Raw genomic sequence first — 24,286 nt, 5'->3', positions numbered from 1 at the left:
ATTTGTGAGGTTATACCTTCAGACGAAGCAGCGTTGGCGTTTGTGATGAAGGCGAGGCCGGCACGGCGGAACACATCAGCATTGTCCCTACCGCCTCCTCCCCCGCAGCCCTGGTCACTTTGCTCAATGCGACGGAGTGTCTACCCCAAAGGTCAAAGGTCAAAGGTCACAAACTGCCAATGGCAATAACAGTTGGTAGTGGTGGTGAACAAAGGAAAAATACATTTTTCGAAATAAGCGACAAGCAAGCAAACTGCAATATCGAAATACTCCTTTCCCACAGTGCCGCTTGAACCGCGGCCAGTCAAAAACAATAAACACCTACAAGCAATTAGTGATGACCCCAATAAATGTCAGCGACTGTCCTGGCTGATGCTACCAAATTCAGATTACATGGCAGTTAATTCAACAGAGCTTAAGTGAACTTAATATCCCTGATGTACAATAAATGGAAATGCTGCAGAAATATATCAGCTATCTGCTTTATAAAAATAAATTTTAACATTATGCTTTTCTATTTTAGTGTTTATGGAATATAGCCAAGCAAACAGCCCATTAGCCTAAATTAGGATCCACTACAAGGCAATATTTGGTTATTCAACACACCATTAATTTACCTTGCATGTGGCAAAATGACAATGATTAAACATTATTGATATGATTAACTGACAAGTTCAGTTGAATGTGGACTGGGTGATTGGAATTGACAGTACTGAGTTCAGCTGAATGTGATCTGTGTTGACTGGGATTGTCAGTACTGAGTTCAGCTGAATGTTGTCTGTGTTGACTGGGATTGTCAGTATTGAGTTCAGCTGAATGTGGTCTGTGTTGATCAGGATTGTCAGTATTGAGTTCATCTGAATGTGGTCTGTGTTAACTGGGATTGACTGTACGGTGTTTGGTAGAGCATGGTTTCTCGAGTGTGTGTTGATGGGGATCAGCCCAGTTGAGTTGCTTGTGTGGACTGGGTGTTTGTGCTGCTTGCTCTGGGCCTTTGCGAGTCTTACTGTGGCCATGGGGTCCCTGCTCGGCGCACGGAGGTTGTAGATGGCCGCGTCAGTGGCGGAGAAGGCCACCAGGGAGCGCTGCCCTGCCTCCACCTGCAGCGTCAAATTCTCCTTGGGCTTGTATGACTCCTTTTTGGCCCATTGTGTCGTCTGACCCAAAACAGGATGGTCGGGGGGGCAGGTTGGCAGGGTGGCGGGGTGGCAGTGTGGAAGTGAGAGAGGAAAGTGAGCCTTTTGAAATTGCAGTTTTTTTTTTAGATGGCACAATCATGCAATTACCACAATTAACAGAAAACCAATGCCAATCAGAAGAAAAAACTAACTGGAATGGGGAGGATTATAAACTGTTCTCAATTTTGGCACTGGCAAACATTCTCAGTTTTCAATTTTGGCACTGGTAGAACACAATTATTATAGCTCTGTTTTTAAATTGTGTATTTTTTTATTGTAATTGTATTTAAATGCAAAAATGACAGAAACCAACTAGATCATTATGTAATGTTGTTGAGCATTTTCCTTGATTAATAAGTCAGAAGAGCATCTCTGAACACAGTGCATCATAACTCTAAGCGGATAGGCTACAGCAATAGAAGTAAAAGAAATAAGTCTAATAAATACCTAATGAAGTGCTCACTGAGGGTATATATGTGGTAATTATAAATGTCTTTTCTATTGTCTAAAAAGTGCCAATGATAAAAGATATGAAAAACTTAAATTTATTTCTATCAAAACATTACGTATTATACCTTTAAAATAAATTCAATAATCAGTTTAAGGGGACATTTTCTTCTTCCGCAATCTCCAGCTCAGTAGCTGTACCTGATGATGATGTACCTTCAAGTCATTAACACAACTGATGATGATGTACCTTCAGGTCATTAACACAACTGATGATGATGTACCTTCAGGTCATTAACACAACTGATGATGATGTACCTTCAGGTCATTAACACAACTGATGATGATGTACCTTCAGGTCATTAACACAACTGATGATGATGTACCTTCAGGTCATTAACACAACTGATGATGATGTACCTTCAGGTCATTAACACAACTGATGATGATGTACCTTCAGGTCATTAACACAACTGATGATGATGTACCTTCAGGTCATTAACACAACTGATGATGATGTACCATCAGGTCATTAACACAACTGATGATGATGTACCTTCAGGCCATTAACACAACTGATGATGATGTACCTTCAGGTCATTAACACAACTGATGATGATGTACCTTCAGGTCATTAACACAACTGATGATGATGTACCTTCAGGTCATTAACACAACTGATGTTGATGTACCTTCAGGTCATTAACACAACTGATGATGATGTACCTTCAGGTCATTAACAAAACTGATGATGATGTACCTTCAGGCCATTAACGCAACTGATGATGATGTACCTTCATGTCATTAACACACTTTGCTTTCACAGGGAACCACACAGAGTCAGCCACTAGCTCTGCCGTCTGCTCCCCGGTCATGATGTAGTAGACCAAGAGGCGGGCCGAGGGCACCATTTCAGAGGTTATTTGGAAGGTGATGACTTGGTGGTTGCCTGTCCCTGGCTTTGTCACAAACTTCACAATTGTCCCCCTGGAGATGATCTGTGGAGAGGAAAGAGTTGTGTGGAGTGGTGGTAGAGGTTGAGAATGGTTATGTCATATTATACCAGACATGGGCTTTTTTTTCAGTTATTTAAGAAATAACTGGATAATGTGAAAATTAGTGAGTCATCAGACAAATGAGCTGACCTGGTAGCTGAAGGTTCGCAAGGGGATGTTCTCGGGGTGGTAGAAGTTGACATGAATGTTGGCATAATCACCCACCACCATCTCTTTATGGTTGGCGGACCAGCTAATATACACATAGCGCCGGTTAATTGACTTGTAGGCCTCAGCATCATATTTCAGATGGGCCTGGCTGGTGGCTGGCAGTGTACTGTCTTCAGTGTGCAGCTGAAACCACAGGTACAGGTCCCTTCACTCAATACACGTGGACAGTGAGAAAGCACACATTACACGCACACATGCAAACACACACAACTACACAGATGGACAGTTACAGATGGAAACACCAGGGGCTATATTTCCCTGAATCAATGGTGCAGTTCATGGGCATGGCTACCGAATGATGGCATACTGCCAGTATCCATGGTCTACCACTGCAATGGAAGATATACAAGAAGGATGTTTTTCCCAAGAGAAGCCGGGAAAGTGCAGTATAAGAACAGCCATAAACAATTAAAAACAAAAAAAAATACAGGAACTAAAATGCAAAAAAGGAAAATTGAACAACAAATGCAAAGTATGCATTTTTCTGGCTTTGTATCAAAGTCAAAATGGACATTATATGAATCAGTTGAAACAGTTGATTGGCTTTTGAATAGGTTATGATCATTGAGTCATTGCTTGGGAAAGTCCTGAAATGAGCAACTCACTTCACTGACCATAGACCTGGACTGACCAGGCGGGCAGTGTAGGCACGGATCACAGATTAAGGCTGACACCAAAATTGCAATGCGCTGCAGAAAAATTGCAGCGCACTGCATGATTTTCATTGACACACCCCCAATGAAGGAAATATGTCTGTAATCAGCATTACAGCCAGTCACAGTCCCATACAGCACTTGTAAAAGCCTCACTATCTGCCCACTCAAACACACGCCACCTACCTTGCATAGGCTAAACACAGTTCCTGCTACTGCTAGAGATGCTAGCTTTCTCATAGTTTATAGTTCGTTTTTCTTTTTTTGTACACATATAAATGCATAGTAAAGAGTTTTGTTAAAGTATAGACTCATTCTTTGGTATGACCCATGCAAGTCTGAAGTGGCTTAGTGTCCTAGAATTCCCACAGTACTACTGCTAGTGAAATTAGGCTGCTCTCACTGAAAATGTGGCTGCTTTGGCGTTCAGTGGGATGTTGTACATGAAGCGCGTCGTGCCGTCCTCCTGGGTTTTCTTAGCCTCCTCCTTTTCACTGTGATCCAGTGTCATCCGTGTTTCATCAACCTCTATTTCTGCCCGTGCCTTTACTGGTATGTGGCGTACCGGTTGCCCCAGCGGGTCCTTCACCACCACCTGAGACCACCAAAAAATATAAAAGAACATCATAAACATTTAAGTGATCATTATTAATAATAATATATAGCTGCAAGCAGCAATTGCCAGGGTCCAAGCAGCAGTGTTGAGCAAGCACAAAACAATTTGATAGAGCAAACCCACACAGTCACCCAGAAAACATGCTAATTCCACAAAGTACGGGCGCTGCCTGGAATTGAACCCAGAGCTGTCTCGCACAGAGGCAGCCGGGCTAACCACTGAACTAGCATGCCAGATGTTTGCCACTGGTGGCAAAAAATTATGAAGCATTAAAATGACAGCTAATTGAATTGGGTGATCCATAGAGACCAGGGCCGAGAACCATGTTCTTGCTCACTAGTTTTTTTTTTTACGGTTTTGTGAATGCTCATTCATGGACAGCATGGACCTCTGGCCATGACAAAGCATACACAATGTGAAGTTATTTAGTAATTTGCTTTCAGAGTTATGCCGTTGTTTTGCATTTTCCCCTGCAATAGTGCCACCTATTGACCCAGTATAACCAAATTATACAGGCAAGCTTGGTTTATTATGCCAATGACATGTAGTTTTGTGATAATCTGACTTTGATTTCAGAAGTTATTCGCAGTTATGAGATAAGGCACGCCTGCATTCATTTTCATTGGCTGTTCATTTAGCCACACTGTAACATATACGATTTTAAGGAGGCAATAATAATAATAATAATAATAATACATTTTATTTGATGTGGCGCCTTTCTAGACACTCAAGGTCACCTTACATTGGGCAAAATACAAAACAAACATGGTAAAAACAGGATACAAAATATCCAATTTAAAAGAATTTACAATGACCATAAAATTCATATCAAACAAACAGACAGCAGACAGACACAAGACACAAGAACATGTAAAGGGATAGAAACAGTCAGGGGTATGCAAGAGTAAACAGATGAGTTTTGAGAGGTTTTTTGAAAGATGACACTGAGTCTGCATGGCGGATGTGTATGGGTAGAGAGTTCCAGAGCCTGGGTGCTGTAGAGCTGAATGCTCGAGCACCCATAATAGAGAGTCGGGTGGTCGGGATAGACAGGAGGCCAGCTGAGGAGGAGCGGAGAGTGCGAGTTGGGGTGTAGTCGTGAAGAAGGTCAGAGAGATAGGGGGGTGCAAGGATGTTCAAAGCCTTGTATGTGAGTAGGAGGATCTTGAAATCAATGCGCTGTTGAACTGGTAACCAGTGTAGCTGAGTGAGGATGGGTGTGATGTGGTCATGAGATTTTGTGCGGGTGAGGATTTGGGGAGCAGAATTTTGTATAATTTGAAGTTTGTTGGTGAGTTTGGTGGGGAGTCCTGAGAGCATGCTGTTGCAGTAATCCAGCTGGGAGGTGACAAATGCATGGATTAGAGTTTCAGCACTGGTGTAGGAGAGTGAGGGGCGGAGTCGGGAGATATTGCGTAGGTGAAAAAAGGCAGTCCTTGAGATGTTTTTTATGTGGGGACCAAAGGATAAAGTATTGTCCAGGATGATTCCAAGGCTTTTGACTTGTGTTGACAGGGGGACAGGGAAACCATCAATGGTTGTCAGGAAGCTGGGTGTTTTGGACAATGTGGATTTTGAACCAATAAGCATGATTTCAGTTTTATTGCCGTTGAGTTGAAGGAGGTTTGTAGTCATCCAGGTTTTAATGTCATGGAGACAGCTGAGGAGGGACGGGGACGCAAGGGGACAGAGGGCCTGGTTGAGATATAGAGTTGCGTATCGTCTGCATAACAGTGGAAGTTGATGTGATGATAACGCATGATACTGCCAAGGGGGAGGAGATAAATGATGAACAATAATGGACCAAGCACTGACCCCTGAGGGACACCATGGGTAACTGCAGCTGACCTGGACCTATGGTGTTTCAGCTTGACAAACTGTTGTCTCCTGGTCAGGTAGGATGTTAGCCAGGTTAGCACAGTACCGGTGACCCCCAGGGTTGCTAGGCACTCCAGAAGGAGTGGGTGGGAGATGGTGTCAAAAGCAGCGCTGAGGTCGAGGAGGATGAGGATGGTGAAAAGTCCAGAGTCTGCAGCACGGAGGTCGTTTTTGATCTTGACAAGGGCAGTCTCTGTACTATGATTTGGTCGGAAGCCAGATTGGAAGGGTTCAAGGAGGTTATTTGAATCCAGGTGAGTTTGAAGTTGGGCTGCCACAACACGTTCAAGTATATTAATATATTAGACTTTGTGCAAGTTTGATAAATTACTGTAGTGCTCACTATTAGCCAATTCTGACCATGTTTTGTAGACTGGTACAAACTGACCGGTAGTGCACATGGACCAAATTGATGATTGTGTCACGTTTCAGGTCTGTCTCACCATGTTTTATGTTGATTTATGTTTATTCATGTTGTCTTAGTCACGTAGTGTCTTATCATGTATTATGTTAGTCTAGGTTTGTCATGTTGTTTAGTTTATTTCTTGTTACGATTTATTTTCTCGTCATGTCTAGTAATGTTTTCGTACGATTATATTACCTGGTTATGTTGAGTGATTATCGTCTTAGTTCCGCTTTGTGTTATGTTTCGATGTATGTTTATTGTTACGTTTACTGGTCGTTGTTATGCATACACTTTTACATGTTTTTCCGCAAACCTTGCGTTCCGCCTTTTCTCTCTCTCTCTCTCTCTCGTTCTGTCCTTCACTCCCCTAATGTTCTATTTGTCTATTTACTAAAACTACTAACGCTAGATCAGGATTGGGTAGAAACTAACAAGACTAATCATGTGTTCATGTTACCTTATGTTTCTCGTGCATGTCATTTACTAATTTACTAATGCTAGGGCAGGATAGGTTTATTACTAACGATTACTAATCTCCTTGTTAAACTTGTCATCCATCGCACCTGTTTTCCATTTCCTTGCTACGCTCTTACTAATTGTCTACACCTGTCTACACCTGCATTTATAGCCCAGTCGCGCTACTGTTCACTGCGAAATTGTCTGCCTCTGTTTTTTCACGCAACTCTTGAGCATTATTTACTGTTTGATTACACGTTACGATCCACGCCTGTTTACTGACCATCGATTATTGATTTCTGTTTTGTGACCTTCGTTTTGTTCTTGACTACGTCCCCGCCTACCGTTTTTGTACTTTTGCCCCGCTGATTGTTTCATGGTTTCGACTCCCGCTTCGTCCACGACTACGCCTCTGCCTGCCGTCCGTCTGTTCATCTGCCCCGCTGACAGCTCTCCTGCTACCGGACCTCCCTGCACGCCTACCGACTACGAGATTGCCTCTTCCCTCGGCACCGTGCTTTTTGTTTGTTTTGTATTTGTTTGGCTGGATCTACGTGTATGGACTTTGCTTGTGTTGACTACTCTCCTGGGATTCGTCCCGAATAAAGCCCTGAGGGGTCTTTATATTACTATTGTTTCTGAGTCGTGCATTTTGGGTCCAACCCCCACGCACCCGTCTCAGAACAATTTCGCCAAAATGGACCCTGCTGACTCTACTGCCATGTTCTACGCCCTCCAGGAACAAGGAGCCATCGTCCGGCAGCATTCACAAGGAATCTCCGAACTTCACCTGGAGATTCGTGAACTGTGCGCGGAGATGAGGAGGCTTGCCGTCGCGGTCCTACCACAACCACGGGAGGAGCCTTCCCACCCACCCACATCCCCAGCGCTCAACCCCACGGGAACCTGCCAATTCCGAGAGCCCCAACAACCCCCTCCGGAGAGGTTTGGTGGAGAACCTGAGAGGTGCAAGGCTTTCCTTCTACAATGCGACTTCGTGTTCAGGCAACAGCCCCAGACCTACAACAGCGACGACCGTCGGATTGGCTACGTGATGGGGCTACTCAAGGGGAGGGCGTTGGACTGGGCTACGGCGGTGTGGTCCGGGGATTCATTCCCTCCTCTTTACCCAGTCTTCGCCGATGAGATTCGGAAGGTCTTCCAACACGCATCCAGCGACCAGGAGCCATCCCAGAGACTGATTGCTCTGCGCCAAGGACGGAAGACCGCGGCAGACCACTCCATCGACTTCCGCACCCTCGCGGCGGCTACTAGCTGGAACGATGCGGCGTTGGCAAATCTCTTCCTGGCCAGCCTGAGTGAGACGCTCCAGGACGAGTTGGCGCGACTGGACCCCATCACCCAGTTCGACCAGCTCGTGCGCACCACGATCCGCCTGGACAACCGTGCCAGACAACGTCGGTCGGAGAGACCGATCCTTCCTGGCAACCATTACCCCAGGCAGGGGCCAAGTCCTCGACTGGAGGAGCAGCAGTCTGAGGGATCCGAACCCATGGACCTGTCCCGGGCCGGTACAAGGATCTCTACTGAGGAACGAGCACGCCGCAGAACCACGGGTTCGTGCTTCTACTGTGGGAGGCCGGGTCACACCCAGGCTCGGTGCTCCTTCAAGACCAGGAGACCAGTGGAGGTGAGAGCTGTCGACAGACATGAGGGGTCTGACAGAGACAACCATCGTCCCACGCTCACGCCTCTCTTAATTCTGCCCGACAGAACGACCCGGATTAACGCGTTGGTGGATTCTGGAGCGGACGCCAATCTCATTGACGAAGTTTTGGTGTCTGAACTGAACATCCCCACCCTCCCTTTACCCCACCCTGAGAACGCGCGGTCGCTGGATGGAAGGACCTTTTGCCGCATGACACAAATCACCATTCCCTTACAACTGATCATTTCTGGGAACCATCGGGAGATGATCCAGTTCCGCGTCATCCAGTCCCCTAATGACCAACTCATCTTGGGATTACCCTGGCTCCAGAAACACAACCCCACGATCAACTGGAGTTCTAACCAAGTGCAAGCATGGGATCCGAAGTGCCATCTGTCCTGCTTGCGTTCCGCCCCACCACCAGCAGAGGGAGTGCCAGCTCTACCACAGACTCCCAAACCCTCCCTGGAGAGGGTCCCCTCTCCTTACCATGACCTGGGAACAGTGTTTTCCAAGACACAAGCTCAGTCTTTGCCGCCTCATCGACCCTACGACTGCGCCATCGAGCTCCTCCCTGGTTCGTCACTTCCCTCAAGTCGCCTATACAACGTCTCCAGACCAGAGAGGGAGGCGATGGAGAAATACATCCGTGACTGCCTGGCTAACGGACTAATTCGCCCTTCTTCCTCTCCCGTCGGTGCGGGATTCTTCTTTGTTCAGAAGAAAGATGGCTCCCTACGCCCGTGCATCGACTACAGGGAGCTGAACAACATCACGGTGAGGAACAAGTATCCTCTGCCCCTGATGGACTCCGCGTTCCACCCACTTCACGAGGCCACCATCTTCACCAAGTTGGATCTCCGCAACGCTTACCACCTGGTCCGTATCCGCGAGGGCGATGAATGGAAGACCGCCTTCAACACCTCTCTCGGACACTTCGAATACCTGGTCATGCCATTCGGCCTCACCAATGCTCCTGCTGTGTTCCAGGCCCTGGTGAATGATGTTCTTTGGGACTTGTTGGGTCGCCATGTGTTCGTCTACCTGGATGACATCTTAATCTACTCCACCAATGCCAAGGATCATGAATACCACGTCAGGCAAGTCCTACAGAGACTCCTGGAGAACAGACTATTCGTCAAGGCGGAGAAGTGCGTCTTCCACTCCGACACAGTTGAGTTCCTGGGGTTTATCCTTGAGAAGGGACGGATCAGGGCGGATCCCAAGAAGATTCTGGCAGTTACCAACTGGCCCACACCCACCTCACGTAAGCAGCTCCAACGCTTCTTGGGATTCGCCAACTTCTACCGGAGGTTCATTAGATCCTATAGTCAAGTGGTCTCTTCTCTAACCAAACTCACGTCCCCTGCGGTGCCATTCCGGTGGAGCTCCGAAGCTGAGACGGCCTTCACCAAGGTCAAGAGACTGTTCTCTTCCGCTCCCATCCTGGTACACCCCGACCCCACCCGTCAGTTTGTGGTCGAGACGGATGCTTCCGACACAGGGGTGGGAGCAGTGCTCTCTCAGGTGGCGGCCGCTGACAACCGACTACACCCCTGCGCCTTCTTCTCCAAGAAGCTGTCCCCGGCGGAGAGGAACTATGACGTTGGGAACCGAGAGCTGCCAGCAGTCAAACTGGCGTTGGAGGAGTGGAGACATTGGCTGGAGGGGTCCGAGAAGCCGTTCATCGTTTGGACCGACCACAAGAACCTGGCATACCTCCAGACAGCCAAGAGGCTGAACTCCCGACAGGCCAGATGGGCACTGTTCTTCGGGAGGTTCAACTTCTCACTCACCTACCGCCCGGGTTCTAAGAACGTTAAGCCTGATGCCCTTTCTCGCCAGTTTAACACCTGTCCTGAGCGTGAGGTTCCAGAGAACATCCTTCCGGCCTCCTGCACCGTTGGGTCCGTCACCTGGAGGATCGAGTCGGTGATCCAGAGGGCTCTACGGGATGAACCCGATCCTAGGCCCAACCCCCGGATTACGCCTATACGTTCCCGCAGCCGCTCGGACACAGGTGCTGCAATGGGCCCATTCATCCCTCCTTTCCTGCCACCCCGGCTTTACCCGCACCTTGGCGGTGCTGAAGAGGAGATTCTGGTGGAGCTCCATGATCCCTGACACCAGGCGCTTCATCAAGGCATGTACCACCTGTGCCAGAAGCAAGGCCTCCCACCAAGCCCCTGCTGGTTTACTCCAACCTCTGCCTGTGCCCAGCCGACCCTGGAGCCACATCGGCGTGGACTTTGTTACCGGACTTCCCCCTTCCGAAGGTAACACCACCATCCTCACTGTGGTGGACCGATTCAGCAAAGCGGCACACTTCATCCCCCTGGCTGGATTGCCCACCGCCCAAGAGACCGCAGAGGTTCTGGTGAGAGAAGTATTCCGCATTCACGGACTTCCCTCGGACATCGTTTCTGACCGCGGCCCCCAATTCATCTCCCAAGTTTGGAAGGCATTCTGCGTGGCCCTCGGGGCCACAGCTAGCCTCTCTTTGGGCTACCACCCTCAGTCCAATGGCCAAACGGAGAGGGCCAATCAGGACCTGGGGGCCGCTCTACGCTGCGTATCGGCAAAAAATCCAGCCGGCTGGAGCAAGATGCTAACCTGGGTGGAATACGCACACAACACCTTACCCTGCGCCGCCACCGGGAAATCTCCGTTTGAGGTCTCCTTGGGCTACCAACCTCCACTGTTTCCTGACCAGGAAGCCGAGATCGCTGTTCCCTCCCTCGCCATCCACATGAAACGGTGCTCCAAGGTTTGGAGGGATGCCAAGGCCGCGCTGCTAAGCACGGCAGATCGTAATCGGCGTTTTGCTGATCGCCACCGCACTCCAGCTCCAGTCTACAAACCAGGTGACTCCGTCTGGAGTCATTCCCCTCCAAGCCACCTCTCACAAACTGCAACCCCGCTTTATTGGTCCCTTTAAAATCCTCAAAATCATCAATCCTTCCTCTGTTAAACTGTCACTCCCTGCTTCCCTTAAGATTCACCCCACATTCCATGTTTCATGTATTAAGCCCGTATCCTCTCACCCCATATGTCCCCCGGATCCCCCACCACCTCCCCCCCGCATTATTGACAACCACCCCGCATTCACGGTTAAGAAACTCTTGAACATTCGTAAGAGGGGCCGTGGGGTGCAATACTTGGTTGACTGGGAGGGCTATGGCCCTGAGGAGCGTTCCTGGGTCGCTCCCAGTCTCATTCTGGACAAATCGCTCATCAGAGACTTCCATCGTGACCACCCTGATAAATTCCAAGGACCGCCAGGAGTCGGTCGTTAAGGGGGGGGTCCTGTCACGTTTCAGGTCTGTCTCACCATGTTTTATGTTGATTTATGTTTATTCATGTTGTCTTAGTCACGTAGTGTCTTATCATGTATTATGTTAGTCTAGGTTTGTCATGTTGTTTAGTTTATTTCTTGTTACGATTTATTTTCTCGTCATGTCTAGTAATGTTTTCGTACGATTATATTACCTGGTTATGTTGAGTGATTATCGTCTTAGTTCCGCTTTGTGTTATGTTTCGATGTATGTTTATTGTTACGTTTACTGGTCGTTGTTATGCATACACTTTTACATGTTTTTCCGCAAACCTTGCGTTCCGCCTTTTCTCTCTCTCTCTCTCTCTCGTTCTGTCCTTCACTCCCCTAATGTTCTATTTGTCTATTTACTAAAACTACTAACGCTAGATCAGGATTGGGTAGAAACTAACAAGACTAATCATGTGTTCATGTTACCTTATGTTTCTCGTGCATGTCATTTACTAATTTACTAATGCTAGGGCAGGATAGGTTTATTACTAACGATTACTAATCTCCTTGTTAAACTTGTCATCCATCGCACCTGTTTTCCATTTCCTTGCTACGCTCTTACTAATTGTCTACACCTGTCTACACCTGCATTTATAGCCCAGTCGCGCTACTGTTCACTGCGAAATTGTCTGCCTCTGTTTTTTCACGCAACTCTTGAGCATTATTTACTGTTTGATTACACGTTACGATCCACGCCTGTTTACTGACCATCGATTATTGATTTCTGTTTTGTGACCTTCGTTTTGTTCTTGACTACGTCCCCGCCTACCGTTTTTGTACTTTTGCCCCGCTGATTGTTTCATGGTTTCGACTCCCGCTTCGTCCACGACTACGCCTCTGCCTGCCGTCCGTCTGTTCATCTGCCCCGCTGACAGCTCTCCTGCTACCGGACCTCCCTGCACGCCTACCGACTACGAGATTGCCTCTTCCCTTGGCACCGTGCTTTTTGTTTGTTTTGTATTTGTTTGGCTGGATCTACGTGTATGGACTTTGCTTGTGTTGACTACTCTCCTGGGATTCGTCCCGAATAAAGCCCTGAGGGGTCTTTATATTACTATTGTTTCTGAGTCGTGCATTTTGGGTCCAACCCCCACGCACCCGTCTCAGATTGGACATTGTTAAGTCCATATAATGTGACAAATGGAACCCACACATGAGAACAGGCAAACTCCACATAAGAAAAGCTGCAGGGTGGATTCGAACGCATAACTTTCTGCCTCAGAGGCAACCATGCTAGTCAAAGGAGCATTATCCGCTGTAATACTAGCATCAGTGCGTTTGTCCTGAATAGACTTACATACTGCGCTAAGACCATGACGAGAGAGCCCTGTGATTGACCAGATGGAAAAAAGACAATAATCTCTCTGGAGATTTTTTTTCTAATCTATGTCCAGGCAGTTTTCCAAAAAGGACATTTGGAGACTCCAAAAAGACACATGGAAACTAAATTATATTATGGGCCTTATAAGGTGTAAAATACTGCATTTTGCTTCCTGAACTATAGAACACTTTTTATCTTGAAAAATCCAGCACTTCCCATCCCTATCCCTACCTGTCTGTTTCAATCTCCCACTCCCTCCCTCTCCTCAGACAGCCACAGGTCGAGAAGATCATACAAAATAAGTACAATAATCACAATAATACCATCTTCAGGTCCATTGATTGAAGTTTTTGTCCAATACCCAACCCCCATCAACAAGTCAAACGCATTCCACAATTTCACATGCTATTTATTATTCAAAAGCAGGCTGGGTCCTTATTTATAAACTCACCGATATAAAATTGTCACTGAAAATACCCTCTATCTTCCTCAGAAATATTCACTCAGACTAGAGATTCCTTAGAACTCCTCCAAAGGAAGTCCTGTGTTTAGACTTTGGCATCACAAAATATTTTTCTTGTTGTAAAACCTTTTTTTGGTATAAAATCTCAAGAACACAGTCTTGTTAAGCAGGCGGAAAATTGCTGTGTTATTTTATGAAAGCCAAACAAACAACACACCGTTGGAAAAGTAATGTCATTAGCTAAAATGTTTTTTAATCACTTCAACACCATGTCTTCTTTGATTAGCTGAAGATATACTGAATTTTATTACACTTAGATGGTAACGCATTTTCTCTGCAACTGCATTACCGACACTGGTCAAAGACACTTGTACTTGGGCCCATCATGTTCTAGAAAGTCTATACAAAATGTAGATAATAACATTCCTATGTACAATACCTTTTGTAGACGTATACAACAGTGAAACGGACAACAATAATAACTCCTCCAGATAAATCTTAAGTAGACAATGGACATTCTATTGATGTTTCTCCGTATTCACATATTTAAAATGAGAAACTGTAATGCATTCACTTTGTTGGACCCTTGTCGTGAAAAGGACATCGACATTACTTTATTTCTTGTAGTGTGTGGATTTCCAAAATGCAGAAAAGGTGAGATCCCCCCACACTTATTTTACCACCCTTATGTTACAAAATAAGGAACTGTTGTGGCTAAAGCAAGCTTTTAAAATGATTATTTTTAATCTATATATTCCCTGTGCCTTTTGAAGGTCCCCACATTGAATTTAGGAAACATAACGAGATATTACGAATCAGGTGACTGTTAACCACATTTCAATATTTTCAATGCTTTGCAGAAATGAATTTTTTTTTTTCGAATTATTAAAATTATGTTGACAGTATGAACATCGTTCTATTTACATAGGAAGGCTGGTTGACCAGTTAGCATTGAGGAAATTACAGAATCATTCAGAAGATCAGATTAGTTTACTTACCCTGATAGAGTAAGGCAGTCCAGGTTTAATGAAGGGTGGAGTGGCAATCAGGCTGATTGAGTAGGGAGATCGGCAGAACTTCACTGTGGCTAGCTCGGTATCTTGAGAAAGCCCCCCTGCAATGGGTCAAAAGTGGGTCAATGGGTGTTCAAAGGGGCTGGTTAATGAGCTGGTCAAGCTGGTCATAGAGTTGGTCTAGTTGGGTATGAGCTTGCTGCTGGTAGCTTGTCTCAAGCTGGTTAAACCATGTCAAGCTGGGGGCTGATCTCAACTGGTCAACCAGCTAAACCAGGTTGAGCTGGGAGCTGGTCTGAAACGGTCAACCAGCAACCAGCTGTTCAAACTCTAGAAATTAGTGTGTGTGAAAATCCCAGGAGATCAGCAGTTTCTGAGATGCTCAACAATCTGCCACCAACAATCATTCCACAGTCAAAGTCACTTAGATCACATTTTTCCCCCATTCTGATAGTTGATGTGAACGTTAACTGAAGCTCCTATCCCGTATCTACATGATTGTATGCATTGCACTGCTGCCACACAATTGGCTGATTAGATAATCACATTAATATGTAGGTGTAATAAAGTAAAAATGTTCCTAATAAAGTGCTGGGTGATTGTATCTTTTGGTATAAATGTTTTGCTCTCTGTGTTGGCAAAGTTATGCCATGGCTGAATAGTGTGCCATCTCACCGGTTGTCTCCTGTACTGTGACTGTGATATAGAAGGTCTTCCCATCTAGTTCATCCAGTATGCGAGGACTGTCGGCCTGTCGCTCAAACACCTCCTTCACTCCCAGAACGAATTCCGCCTTGCCGTTCCTTACCTGCATTATTGATAGGAGAAGAAGTGGACATCAGTGCATTGTGTTGAGTCTGGCTTTCATGAACTGTATGCGTAAGAGCCTATTCAGACCCAAAACCTGCACATGGTGAACTTGAGTACAAAATTGCACACCCCAGCAGTTTAAGAACACCAGAAGTGAATGTGGCACGCAGCCAGTGTAGCCTGTTCTTACCATGGCATGGCTTTGCAGTACACTACTTTCGTATTTTTGGCATGCTGCACCATCAAGAGAAATGTTTAAATGGCATTGTTTTATACAGTGTATACAATCACCTCCCAAAGTATTGGAACAGCCAGGTCAATTTCTTTGTTTTTCTGTACACTGAAGAGTTTGAGGTCAAAAGATGAGATGACAGATCAGAATTTCGGCTTTTATTTACTTGTATTTTTATCAAGATTTACTAAACAACTTAGAACGTATCACCTTTTGTACCAAACCACCCAATTTTTAGATGAACCGTTTGAAGAAGCTTAGAGAACAGCAATATAGAGGCTACATCACAAGATGCAAATCACTCATCAGTAGTGAGAATCAGAAAGTGAGATTACAACTAGCAAAGCACAGAGATGAGCGGATGAAAATTCTGGAACAACATTTTATGTACTGATGAGACCAAGATTAACCTCTACCGAAGTGATGGAAAAGTGAAAGTGTGGAGAAAGAAGGGATCTGTCCATGATCCACATACAAGCTCATTTGTGAAGCACGGTGGAGGACATGGCTTGCATGGCTGCTTCTGGAGTGGGCTCACTAATCTTTATTCAGGACGTAACTCATGATGGTAGCAGCCGGATGAATTCAGAAGTCCAAACGCGTCCAAACTAATTGGGAGGAAGACAATGGCCCAAAACAAACTGCTAACACAACAAAAGACTTAATTTGGGAGAAAAAGTGGAAGGTTTTGGACTGGCCAGGTCAATCACCAGACCTTAAACCAATTGAGCATGCATTTCACCTCCTGGAGTGGGGATTGAAGGGACCCTCTTGTCCCGTGTTCATCTTTTTATCTCAACCCCAAATGTATTCAGTGTATTGCAAAAACAAAGGAATTGGCCTTGCTGTTCCAAGGGGACTGTAGGGACTGTGTAAAAATGGCAATATTTCCTACATTTACGACACATGTATTGAATATGTTATCCCAAAATTATATATACAAGCTAAATGTTGAATTATTTATTGGTTTATATTATTTAGCTAAATGTATGACCATTGAGCTAAATGTATGGAACATTTAGCTAAATGTTTGTGAACTTTCACACATTTATGAATAAATAGGCTTTATTTATAAAAAGTAATTTAACTTTACCAAAATTGAGCTAAACATATAAAATGTTTAGCTAAATGTTTTATACATTCATGGCCATACACGGGCATACATACTCGGATCTAAGAAATGTCTACATAAAACGATAGCATATATTTCAACAAAGGGCTGATGAATCTTAATTCAACCTGTTAGCTAACCCGATAACCAGAGGTGGTAAAGAGTTAGAAGAGAGAAGGAGGATCTCTTACCAATTGTCTCTGCAGCGACCCTCGTAATATGGTGGTACTGCTTCCATCAATGTACCCAAACTTCAGGAACGCTGCTGCATCAATGACCGGTGGCCCATGGATGTACCTTACACACAAAACAGGCACACATTCATGCAAGTCCTTCATAAAGCAAGAATAACTTTCTTTAGCTCATTTCTTTTCTAGACCACACAGAAGCTCTGTTGCAGCAGATCTACATCTTGTGACTCACCTGGCCATCACATTCACCTTGAATGACTCAAAGTTGGACGAGCTGATGTAGTTGGTCTCTGGCTGGATAATTACGGAGATACTGGGTAAAACTGTGAGGCAGACATTTCTTATTAAGATTACAAGCAAGTGGATTACATGATTGTATTGCATACTATAGAAAGACATGATTCCGTGCTGGACTGAAAAGCAGAGGTGCTTGGCAAAAACCCGGGAACTATAGGATTCTGGGTAATGCTGAATCAAGAGATGAAATATGCAGAAGAATCACAGTGAATAAGGGACAGAATATATAAATACATTGGCTTGGCCTATTGGTCTTCTGTGTTAATAACGTGGTGATATCATATTAGTTAACATGAACCAGGTGGCATTTATAGAGCACCTTTATCCAAAGTACTGTACAATTGATGCTTCTCATTCACCCATTCATACACACACACTCACACACCAAATGGTGATAGGCTGCCATGCAATGCCATGTAGCAACCAGCTCATCAGGAGCATTTGGGGGTTAGGTGTCTTGCCCCTCCGAGGAATCGCCACCGTAACGTGGTGGAGGGGTTTGTGTGTCCCGGTGATCCTGGGAGTTAGGTTGTCGGGGGCACTGTTAGCCCCCAGTAGGGTCTCCCAAGGCAAATTGGTCCCGGGGGAGGGGCCGGATTCAAGGACTCCCATGATACGGCCACACAAAGACCCAGTTACCTCGCCCGGAAAAGGGAAACCGGGGCCCCCTGCTGGAGCCAGACCCGGGAGGGGAGCTCGTCGGCGAGCGTCTGGTGGCCGGGCCTTATCCCATGGGGCCCGGCCGGGCACAGCCCGAACTGGTCACGTGGGGTCGCCGCCCTGTGGGCTCACCACCTGCAGGGGTCGGCATCGGAGTCGGGTGCTTTGCCCAACGGGCAGTAGGCAAAGGCGGGGATCCAGGCGTGCTGATCCTCGGCGTCGCAGACTGGTTCTGGGGACGTGGAACATCACCTCTCTGGTGGGGAAGGAACCGGAGCTAGTGCGGGAGGCGGAGCGGTACCAACTAGATATAGTTGGGCTCACCTCCACGCACAGTACTGGTTCCGGAACCAAACTCCTGGAGAGGGGCTGGACTCCTTTCTGGAGTTGCTCAAGGTGAGAGGCACCGGGAGGGTGTGGGGATACTCACAAGCCACCGGCTGAGCGCCACTGTGTTGGAGTTCCACCCGGGGAACGAGAGGGTCGCCTCTCTGCGACTACGTGTGGGGGGAAGGCTCTGACTGTCATTTCTGCTTATGCACCAAATGGCAGTTCAGAGTATCCGGCCTTCTTGGAGTCACTGGGCGGCATCCTGGAAAGGGTGCCACCCGGAGACTCCATAGTTCTGCTGGGCGACTTCAACGCTCACGTGGGCAATGACGGAGAAACCTGGAGGGGGGTGATTGGGAGGAACGGCCTGCCTGATCTGAACCCAAGCGGTGTTTTGTTATTGGACTTCTGTGCTGGTCATGGATTGTCGATAACAAACACCATGTTCGAGCATAGGGTAGCTCATAAGTGTACTTGGTACCAGAGCACCATAGGCCAAAGATCGATGATCGACTTTGTGGTCGTATCATCAGACCTGCGGCCGTATGTCTTGGACACTCGGGTGAAGAGAGGAGCAGAGCTGTCAACTGATCACCACCTGGTGGTAAGTTGGATCAAGTGGCCGGGGAGGCTGCCTGACAGACCTGGTAAACCCAAACGTGTAGTGAGGGTGAACTGGGAACGTCTGGCGGAGGCCCCTGTTCGCGAGGTCTTCAACTCCCACCTCCGGAAGAACTTCTCACGCATCCCGGGGGAAGCTGGGGACATGGAGTCCGAGTGGGCCATGTTCAAAGCCTCCATTGCAGAGGCGGCAAGCAGGAGCTGTGGCCAGAAGGTCATCGGTGCCTGTCGGGGCGGCAACCCAAGAGGGAGGGAGGCCGTCAAGCTGAAGAAGGAGGCCTTTCGGGCTTGGCTGGCCCGGGGGTCCCCTGAAGCAGCAGACAGGTACCGGGTGGCCAGAAGGGCTGCAGCTTCGGCAGTCGCTGAAGCAAAAACCCGGGTATGGGAGGAGTTCGGGGAGGCTATGGAGAAGGACTTTCAGTTGGCCTCGAGGAAGTTCTGGCAAACCATCCGACGACTCAGAAAGGGAAAGCAGGGCTTGTCTCAGGCTGTTTTCAGCAGGGGAGGAGAACTGCTGACCCGGACTGGGGATATTGTCGGGCGGTGGAAAGAGCACTTCGAGGAGCTCCTGAACCCGAACAACACGTCCTCTGTGGAAGAGGCAGAGCCTGAAGACTCGGGGGAATCTGCACCTATATCCCTGGCGGAAGTTGCTGAGGTAGTCAAAAAGCTCCTCAGTGGCAAGTCGCCGGGTGTAGATGAGATTCGCCCTGAGATGCTGAAGGCTCTGGACATTGTTGGGCTGTCTTGGCTGACACGCCTCTTCAGTGTCGCGTGGAGATCGGGGACAGTACCTGTAGAGTGGCAGACCAGGGTGGTGGTCCCCATTTTCAAGAAGGGGGACCGGAGGGTGTGCTCCAATTACCGGGGTATCACACTCCTCAGCCTCCCTGGGAAAGCTTACTCTAGGGTACTGGAAAGGAGGCTCCGACCGACGGTCGAACCTCGGATTCAGGAGGAGCAATGTGGCTTCCGTCCTGGCCGTGGAACAGTGGACCAGCTCTTTACCTTGGCAGGGTTGCTGGCGGGGTCATGGGAGTTTGCCCATCCAGTCCACATGTGCTTTGTGGACTTGGAGAAGGCTTTCGACCGTGTCCCCCGGAGAACACTGTGGGGTGTACTGCGGGAGTATGGGGTACCAGGGCCGTTGTTACGAGCCATCAGGTCCCTGTATAACCAAAGTGAGAGCTGTGTCCGCATTCTCGGCACAAAGTCAAGCACGTTTCCGGTGGGTGTTGGACTCTTTGTCACCGGTCCTGTTTGTGGTATTCATGGACAGGATCTCAAGGCGCAGCCGAGGTGAGGAGAGTGTCCGGTTTGGTGACCTCAGAATCGCATCTCTGCTTTTTGCGGATGATGTGGTTCTGTTGGCTTCATCGGACCGTGACCTTCAGCACGCACTGGAGCGGTTTGCAGCCGAGTGTGAAGCGGCCGGGATGAGAGTCAGCACCTCCAAGTCCGAGGCCATGGTTCTCTGCCGGAAAACGGTGGATTGCTCCCTCCGGGTTGGGAACGAGTCTTTGCCCCAAGTAAAGGAGTTCAAGTATCTCGGGGTCTTGTTCACGAGTGAGGGTAGAAGGGAGCGTGAGATCGACAGGCGGATCGGTGCAGCGTCAGCAGTAATGCGGCCGTTGCACCGGACCGTTGTGGTGAAGAAGGAGCTGAGCCGGAAGGCGAAGCTCTCGATTTACTGGTCGATCTACGTCCCAACCCTCACCTATGGTCACAAGCTTTGGGTAGTGACCGAAAGAACGAGATCGCGTATACAAGCGGCCAAAATGAGCTTCCTCCGTAGGGTGGCCGGGCTCAGCCTTAGAGATAGGGTGAGGAGCTCGGACATCCGGAGGGAGCTCGGAGTAGAGCCGCTGCTCCTTCGCGTCGAAAGGAGCCAATTGAGGTGGTTCGGGCATCTGATCAGGATGCCTCCCGGGCGCCTCCCTTTGGAGGTTTTCCGGGCTCGTCCAACTGGGTGGAGACCCCGAGGGAGACCCAGAATCTCTCCTGGCCAGGGAATGCCTCGGGATCCCCCAGGAGGAGCTAGAATGCGTTGCTGGGGAGAGGGACGCCTGGAATACCCGGCTTTGCCTACTGCCCCCGCGACCCAACTCCGGATAAGCGGGTGATGATGGATGGATGGATGGATGGCTCAGGGACACTTTAAGACACTCAGGGTGGGATCGAACTGGCAACCCTCTGATTGCCAGATGACTGCTCTTACCACCTTAGCCAAGGTCTCCCCCTGATGATTTATACAAATGATTGGGGAAACTACAAGTCAGTTTACTTGAAAGTAGTGGTTTTGAATTATCCATGGTGATTGTTGATTACCATATTCTTTGACCTCAAACTCAGTTGTTGCTGTTGTGGTGAATTCCTCAGTGTTGGTAGCTTTAATTTTCCACACCCCAAACCTGTTGTACACAAGGTCAGTTATTCATAACCTACAGGAAAAATCCTTCATGTTTATTAAAGTTACAAAGTGGATTTGCTTTTAAACTGAGCATGCACAGTTAAGTGCCAAAGTATTGGTTGTTTACATCTGTAACAATCACATTTGTATTTCAAATCAAACAATGAGTATGAAGCAAAATTCTCAATGGTTGCATTGAGTCAAGTTTCCCAAATCAACATAATCAACAAAAATGTGATTCAAATCCCATTGAACATGCTTTTCACTAGCTTAGAAGTAAAATGATGTCTGAAATCTCAGAAGCTGTGGTAAAACCATCACAAAGCATCACAATTATCACATCATGAACCTAGTGATGTCCATTGAATGTTGCCTCATAATCATTGTTTGACATATGTAAATTTTATTATTACACAGGAAAAAAACTATTTAACACAACTGTCCCAATACTTTTGCATTTAACCGTGTGTGGGATGATTGAGGTCTTACTTTGGTTTCAGGGGGATTTTGAAGGGGTTTTGCATTGAGAGGATCCCGGTGACATCTGTCAAATCCACAATATCCACCGTCTCACCCTCTGGATCCTGTTAAGGTCCAGGAGCAACAGCATCACAGGAGGCAGAACTCAACCAGCATCCATTCCAGCTATCACAACTGTACTGCAAAAAAAAACCCCTATCTACGTAGGAGAGACTACTAGGCGACGGGGCGTCTTGCGGGAACCAAATGTAAAAGTACGTATTTGTTCCTGTCTTGCTCGAGAATGGTGTGAGGGTGATCCCGTGGCTGGGAAATGGGGTTGCAACCTACCAGGAACGTGAGGGTGACGGGTCGAAGGGCCGGCCTCAGCTCCGCATTGAGGGAGAACACCCGCACCTTCACTGCAGGATCAGGAGGATGACATATCTCAAACAGAAATTAACATTCAGATACATGCATGCAAAAATATATTACATTACATATAGTTAGCCTGAGTGCCATAGATTTTTCCTGCATCTCAGTCCAAACGTATTCCTGATGCTCGCTGCCGACACCTTTCCCTGACCTGACTGCTTGGGGGTGTACAGGGGCTTATCCGTCTGGATGAATAGGAAGCCATTGTCACGGGATACTGAAAGCTTCTTCCCCGAGATGAAGTCACTCGACCAGGCCTCCAGGTACACACTGGTGACGTTCTTTGGGAGCACTGTGGGCAGGAGCTGCAAAGACAAAAGTGGGAAATGAGAAAAGGGGGAACAGACACAGAGAAATGATAGGGAAGATAAGGTGGAGGGAGAGAGACTTCATCTTAATTGAGTACATTTTTTCCTCTGATACAGTAGAATCAGTCGATAGAACATATGCCTTGAACAAGGAGCAAGTGCTGACCCTGAACATGACTGCATCCTGGTAGCCCTTCTCGGCCGTAAGTGTCACAGACTCGGTGGCAAACGTTTGCTTCATGTCTGGGTAGCTCTTGAGTGAGATTGTGAAGGTGGAGTCCTGCTCATAGCCAAAGAGCTGGATGACCACCTTCTCAGCTTTATCCAGTCGCAAGATTTTGGGTGCAGTGATCAGGTACCTGAGGAGTTAAAAAAAGAGTGTGATTTTCACCTTAGTCTTAGTCATCGGTGCAATTGGATAATGCGAGTGTATATTTTAGAACAAGCGCACACTATGTGTTGTCTATTGGTGTTTATAGATCCATTCCATTGCTATAATTGGCCATGAGTGTGGTCCCACAGGTAGGAAACAAAGACATAAACATAGCAAACAAATCAAAAGAACTCTTTCTAAATTACCACTGAAGCTTGTTGCTTAGCCTTAGCCTTACGTATTTCTTATGTATATGCGTGTACAGATCTGAAACCACAGATTTCCCAGCAGTGCATTATTTCATTTTTGTTAATATATTTTACATTTTTTTAAAGGAGACCTTGGGTTAATGAAATGAAATTAAATGAAAGAGAATGAAGCCAAAACTCACGTTCTACTCTGGGCTCTTGCCCACTGGAAGGCTTGAAAAAGACATAGGAGAAGTATGATATTCATGTTTCAGTGCAGCGAGGATTCTTAGTGGTACAGAGTGAGTCCAACTCTGCAGCCTACAATGGGACCACTTTGCTTTGTCTGCAAAGGCAAAGGGACCTGTCCTGTTTGTTTACAGTTAATCATTACCAATCACCTCTTGCGCCTATTCAAAAGTGTTTCCCAAAACATGTCACTACTCAAGTATGACAAGAAATTTTGATTTTTTCTTGGACTAATCGCGAGATTCCCAGTATTGTGTCTGGCCTGTTAATCCCTTTCTGCCTTCATACCGACAGAGGACAAACTAATCACCTCTAAACATACCTAAAACTATGTCCCCTACCCTACCACAAATTTGTGTTTTTTAGTCATGAGCAGTTTTGGGAAAGTGATCTTATGTTCTAATGCTTCTGCAAGTTTTATTTCTGTTGATTAAAAAGGCTATTCAAACTACCTTCAAGTAACTCTTTAGAGTTACTCTTGAAAAGTTCCTCACATCATGTTTTGGGAAACGTGAAATTTTTATGAGCTGTCTTAACTGAAGTATGTTGCACAATTCTAAGACACGTCGCTCTTGGGAAACTCACCCCAGAACAATTTGAGCAGCAGAACATTTCCAACTTTAAAATATTTACATGTTAACTTTTACATTAAATGTTACCTTTTAAATATATACACATGGGTGAAAGAAATCACTGCTGTATATCACTGTGTTACACGCTTGCATTTAACAAAGGAATTTAAAAATGTTTGAATGATGCGAATGAGCCATTAAACCCATCTGGCCTAATCAATTAGCCTCCTGTTTTGAGAGCATCCTGCAAGAATGGCAAGTTCCATACACTCCTGATGTGTGGAAAATCTCCCTGGTATCATGGCAAAAAGTACCTTTGACTCATTTCACTTTTGGGGACTAAACCAAATAAATCTCATCTGAATTTGAATCTTAACCACATAAAGAGC

The 24,286-nt window shown here is 46.7% G+C and overlaps 1 protein-coding gene across 1 annotated transcript in view; it reads right to left on the bottom strand.

Annotated features, from left to right (window-relative positions):
• c5 (complement component 5) overlaps nt 1–23,404 on the bottom strand; it is a 48,404-nt gene extending 25,000 nt beyond the window's left edge. Inside the window, exons 1-15 of the mRNA XM_061261142.1 lie at nt 23,280–23,404; nt 22,682–22,874; nt 22,359–22,512; nt 22,124–22,194; nt 21,803–21,897; nt 21,232–21,314; nt 17,228–17,318; nt 16,996–17,101; nt 15,327–15,459; nt 14,637–14,752; nt 3,908–4,099; nt 2,771–2,974; nt 2,420–2,623; nt 1,008–1,157; nt 17–140 (exon numbers count right to left, since the gene is read on the bottom strand). Of these exons, the coding sequence (XP_061117126.1) occupies nt 17–140; nt 1,008–1,157; nt 2,420–2,623; nt 2,771–2,974; nt 3,908–4,099; nt 14,637–14,752; nt 15,327–15,459; nt 16,996–17,101; nt 17,228–17,318; nt 21,232–21,314; nt 21,803–21,897; nt 22,124–22,194; nt 22,359–22,512; nt 22,682–22,874; nt 23,280–23,344 (1,981 nt within the window). The 5' untranslated portion in view covers nt 23,345–23,404. The remainder of the gene's footprint in view (nt 1–16; nt 141–1,007; nt 1,158–2,419; nt 2,624–2,770; nt 2,975–3,907; nt 4,100–14,636; nt 14,753–15,326; nt 15,460–16,995; nt 17,102–17,227; nt 17,319–21,231; nt 21,315–21,802; nt 21,898–22,123; nt 22,195–22,358; nt 22,513–22,681; nt 22,875–23,279) is intronic.
• Nucleotides 23,405–24,286: the final 882 nt, after the last annotated feature.

The sequence above is a fragment of the Conger conger genome, chromosome 11 (assembly GCF_963514075.1).
Source record: "Conger conger chromosome 11, fConCon1.1, whole genome shotgun sequence".
NCBI lineage: Eukaryota > Metazoa > Chordata > Actinopteri > Anguilliformes > Congridae > Conger > Conger conger.
The sequence above is the reverse complement of the archived record's forward strand: the minus strand, read 5'-3'. Positions and strand labels throughout refer to the sequence as shown.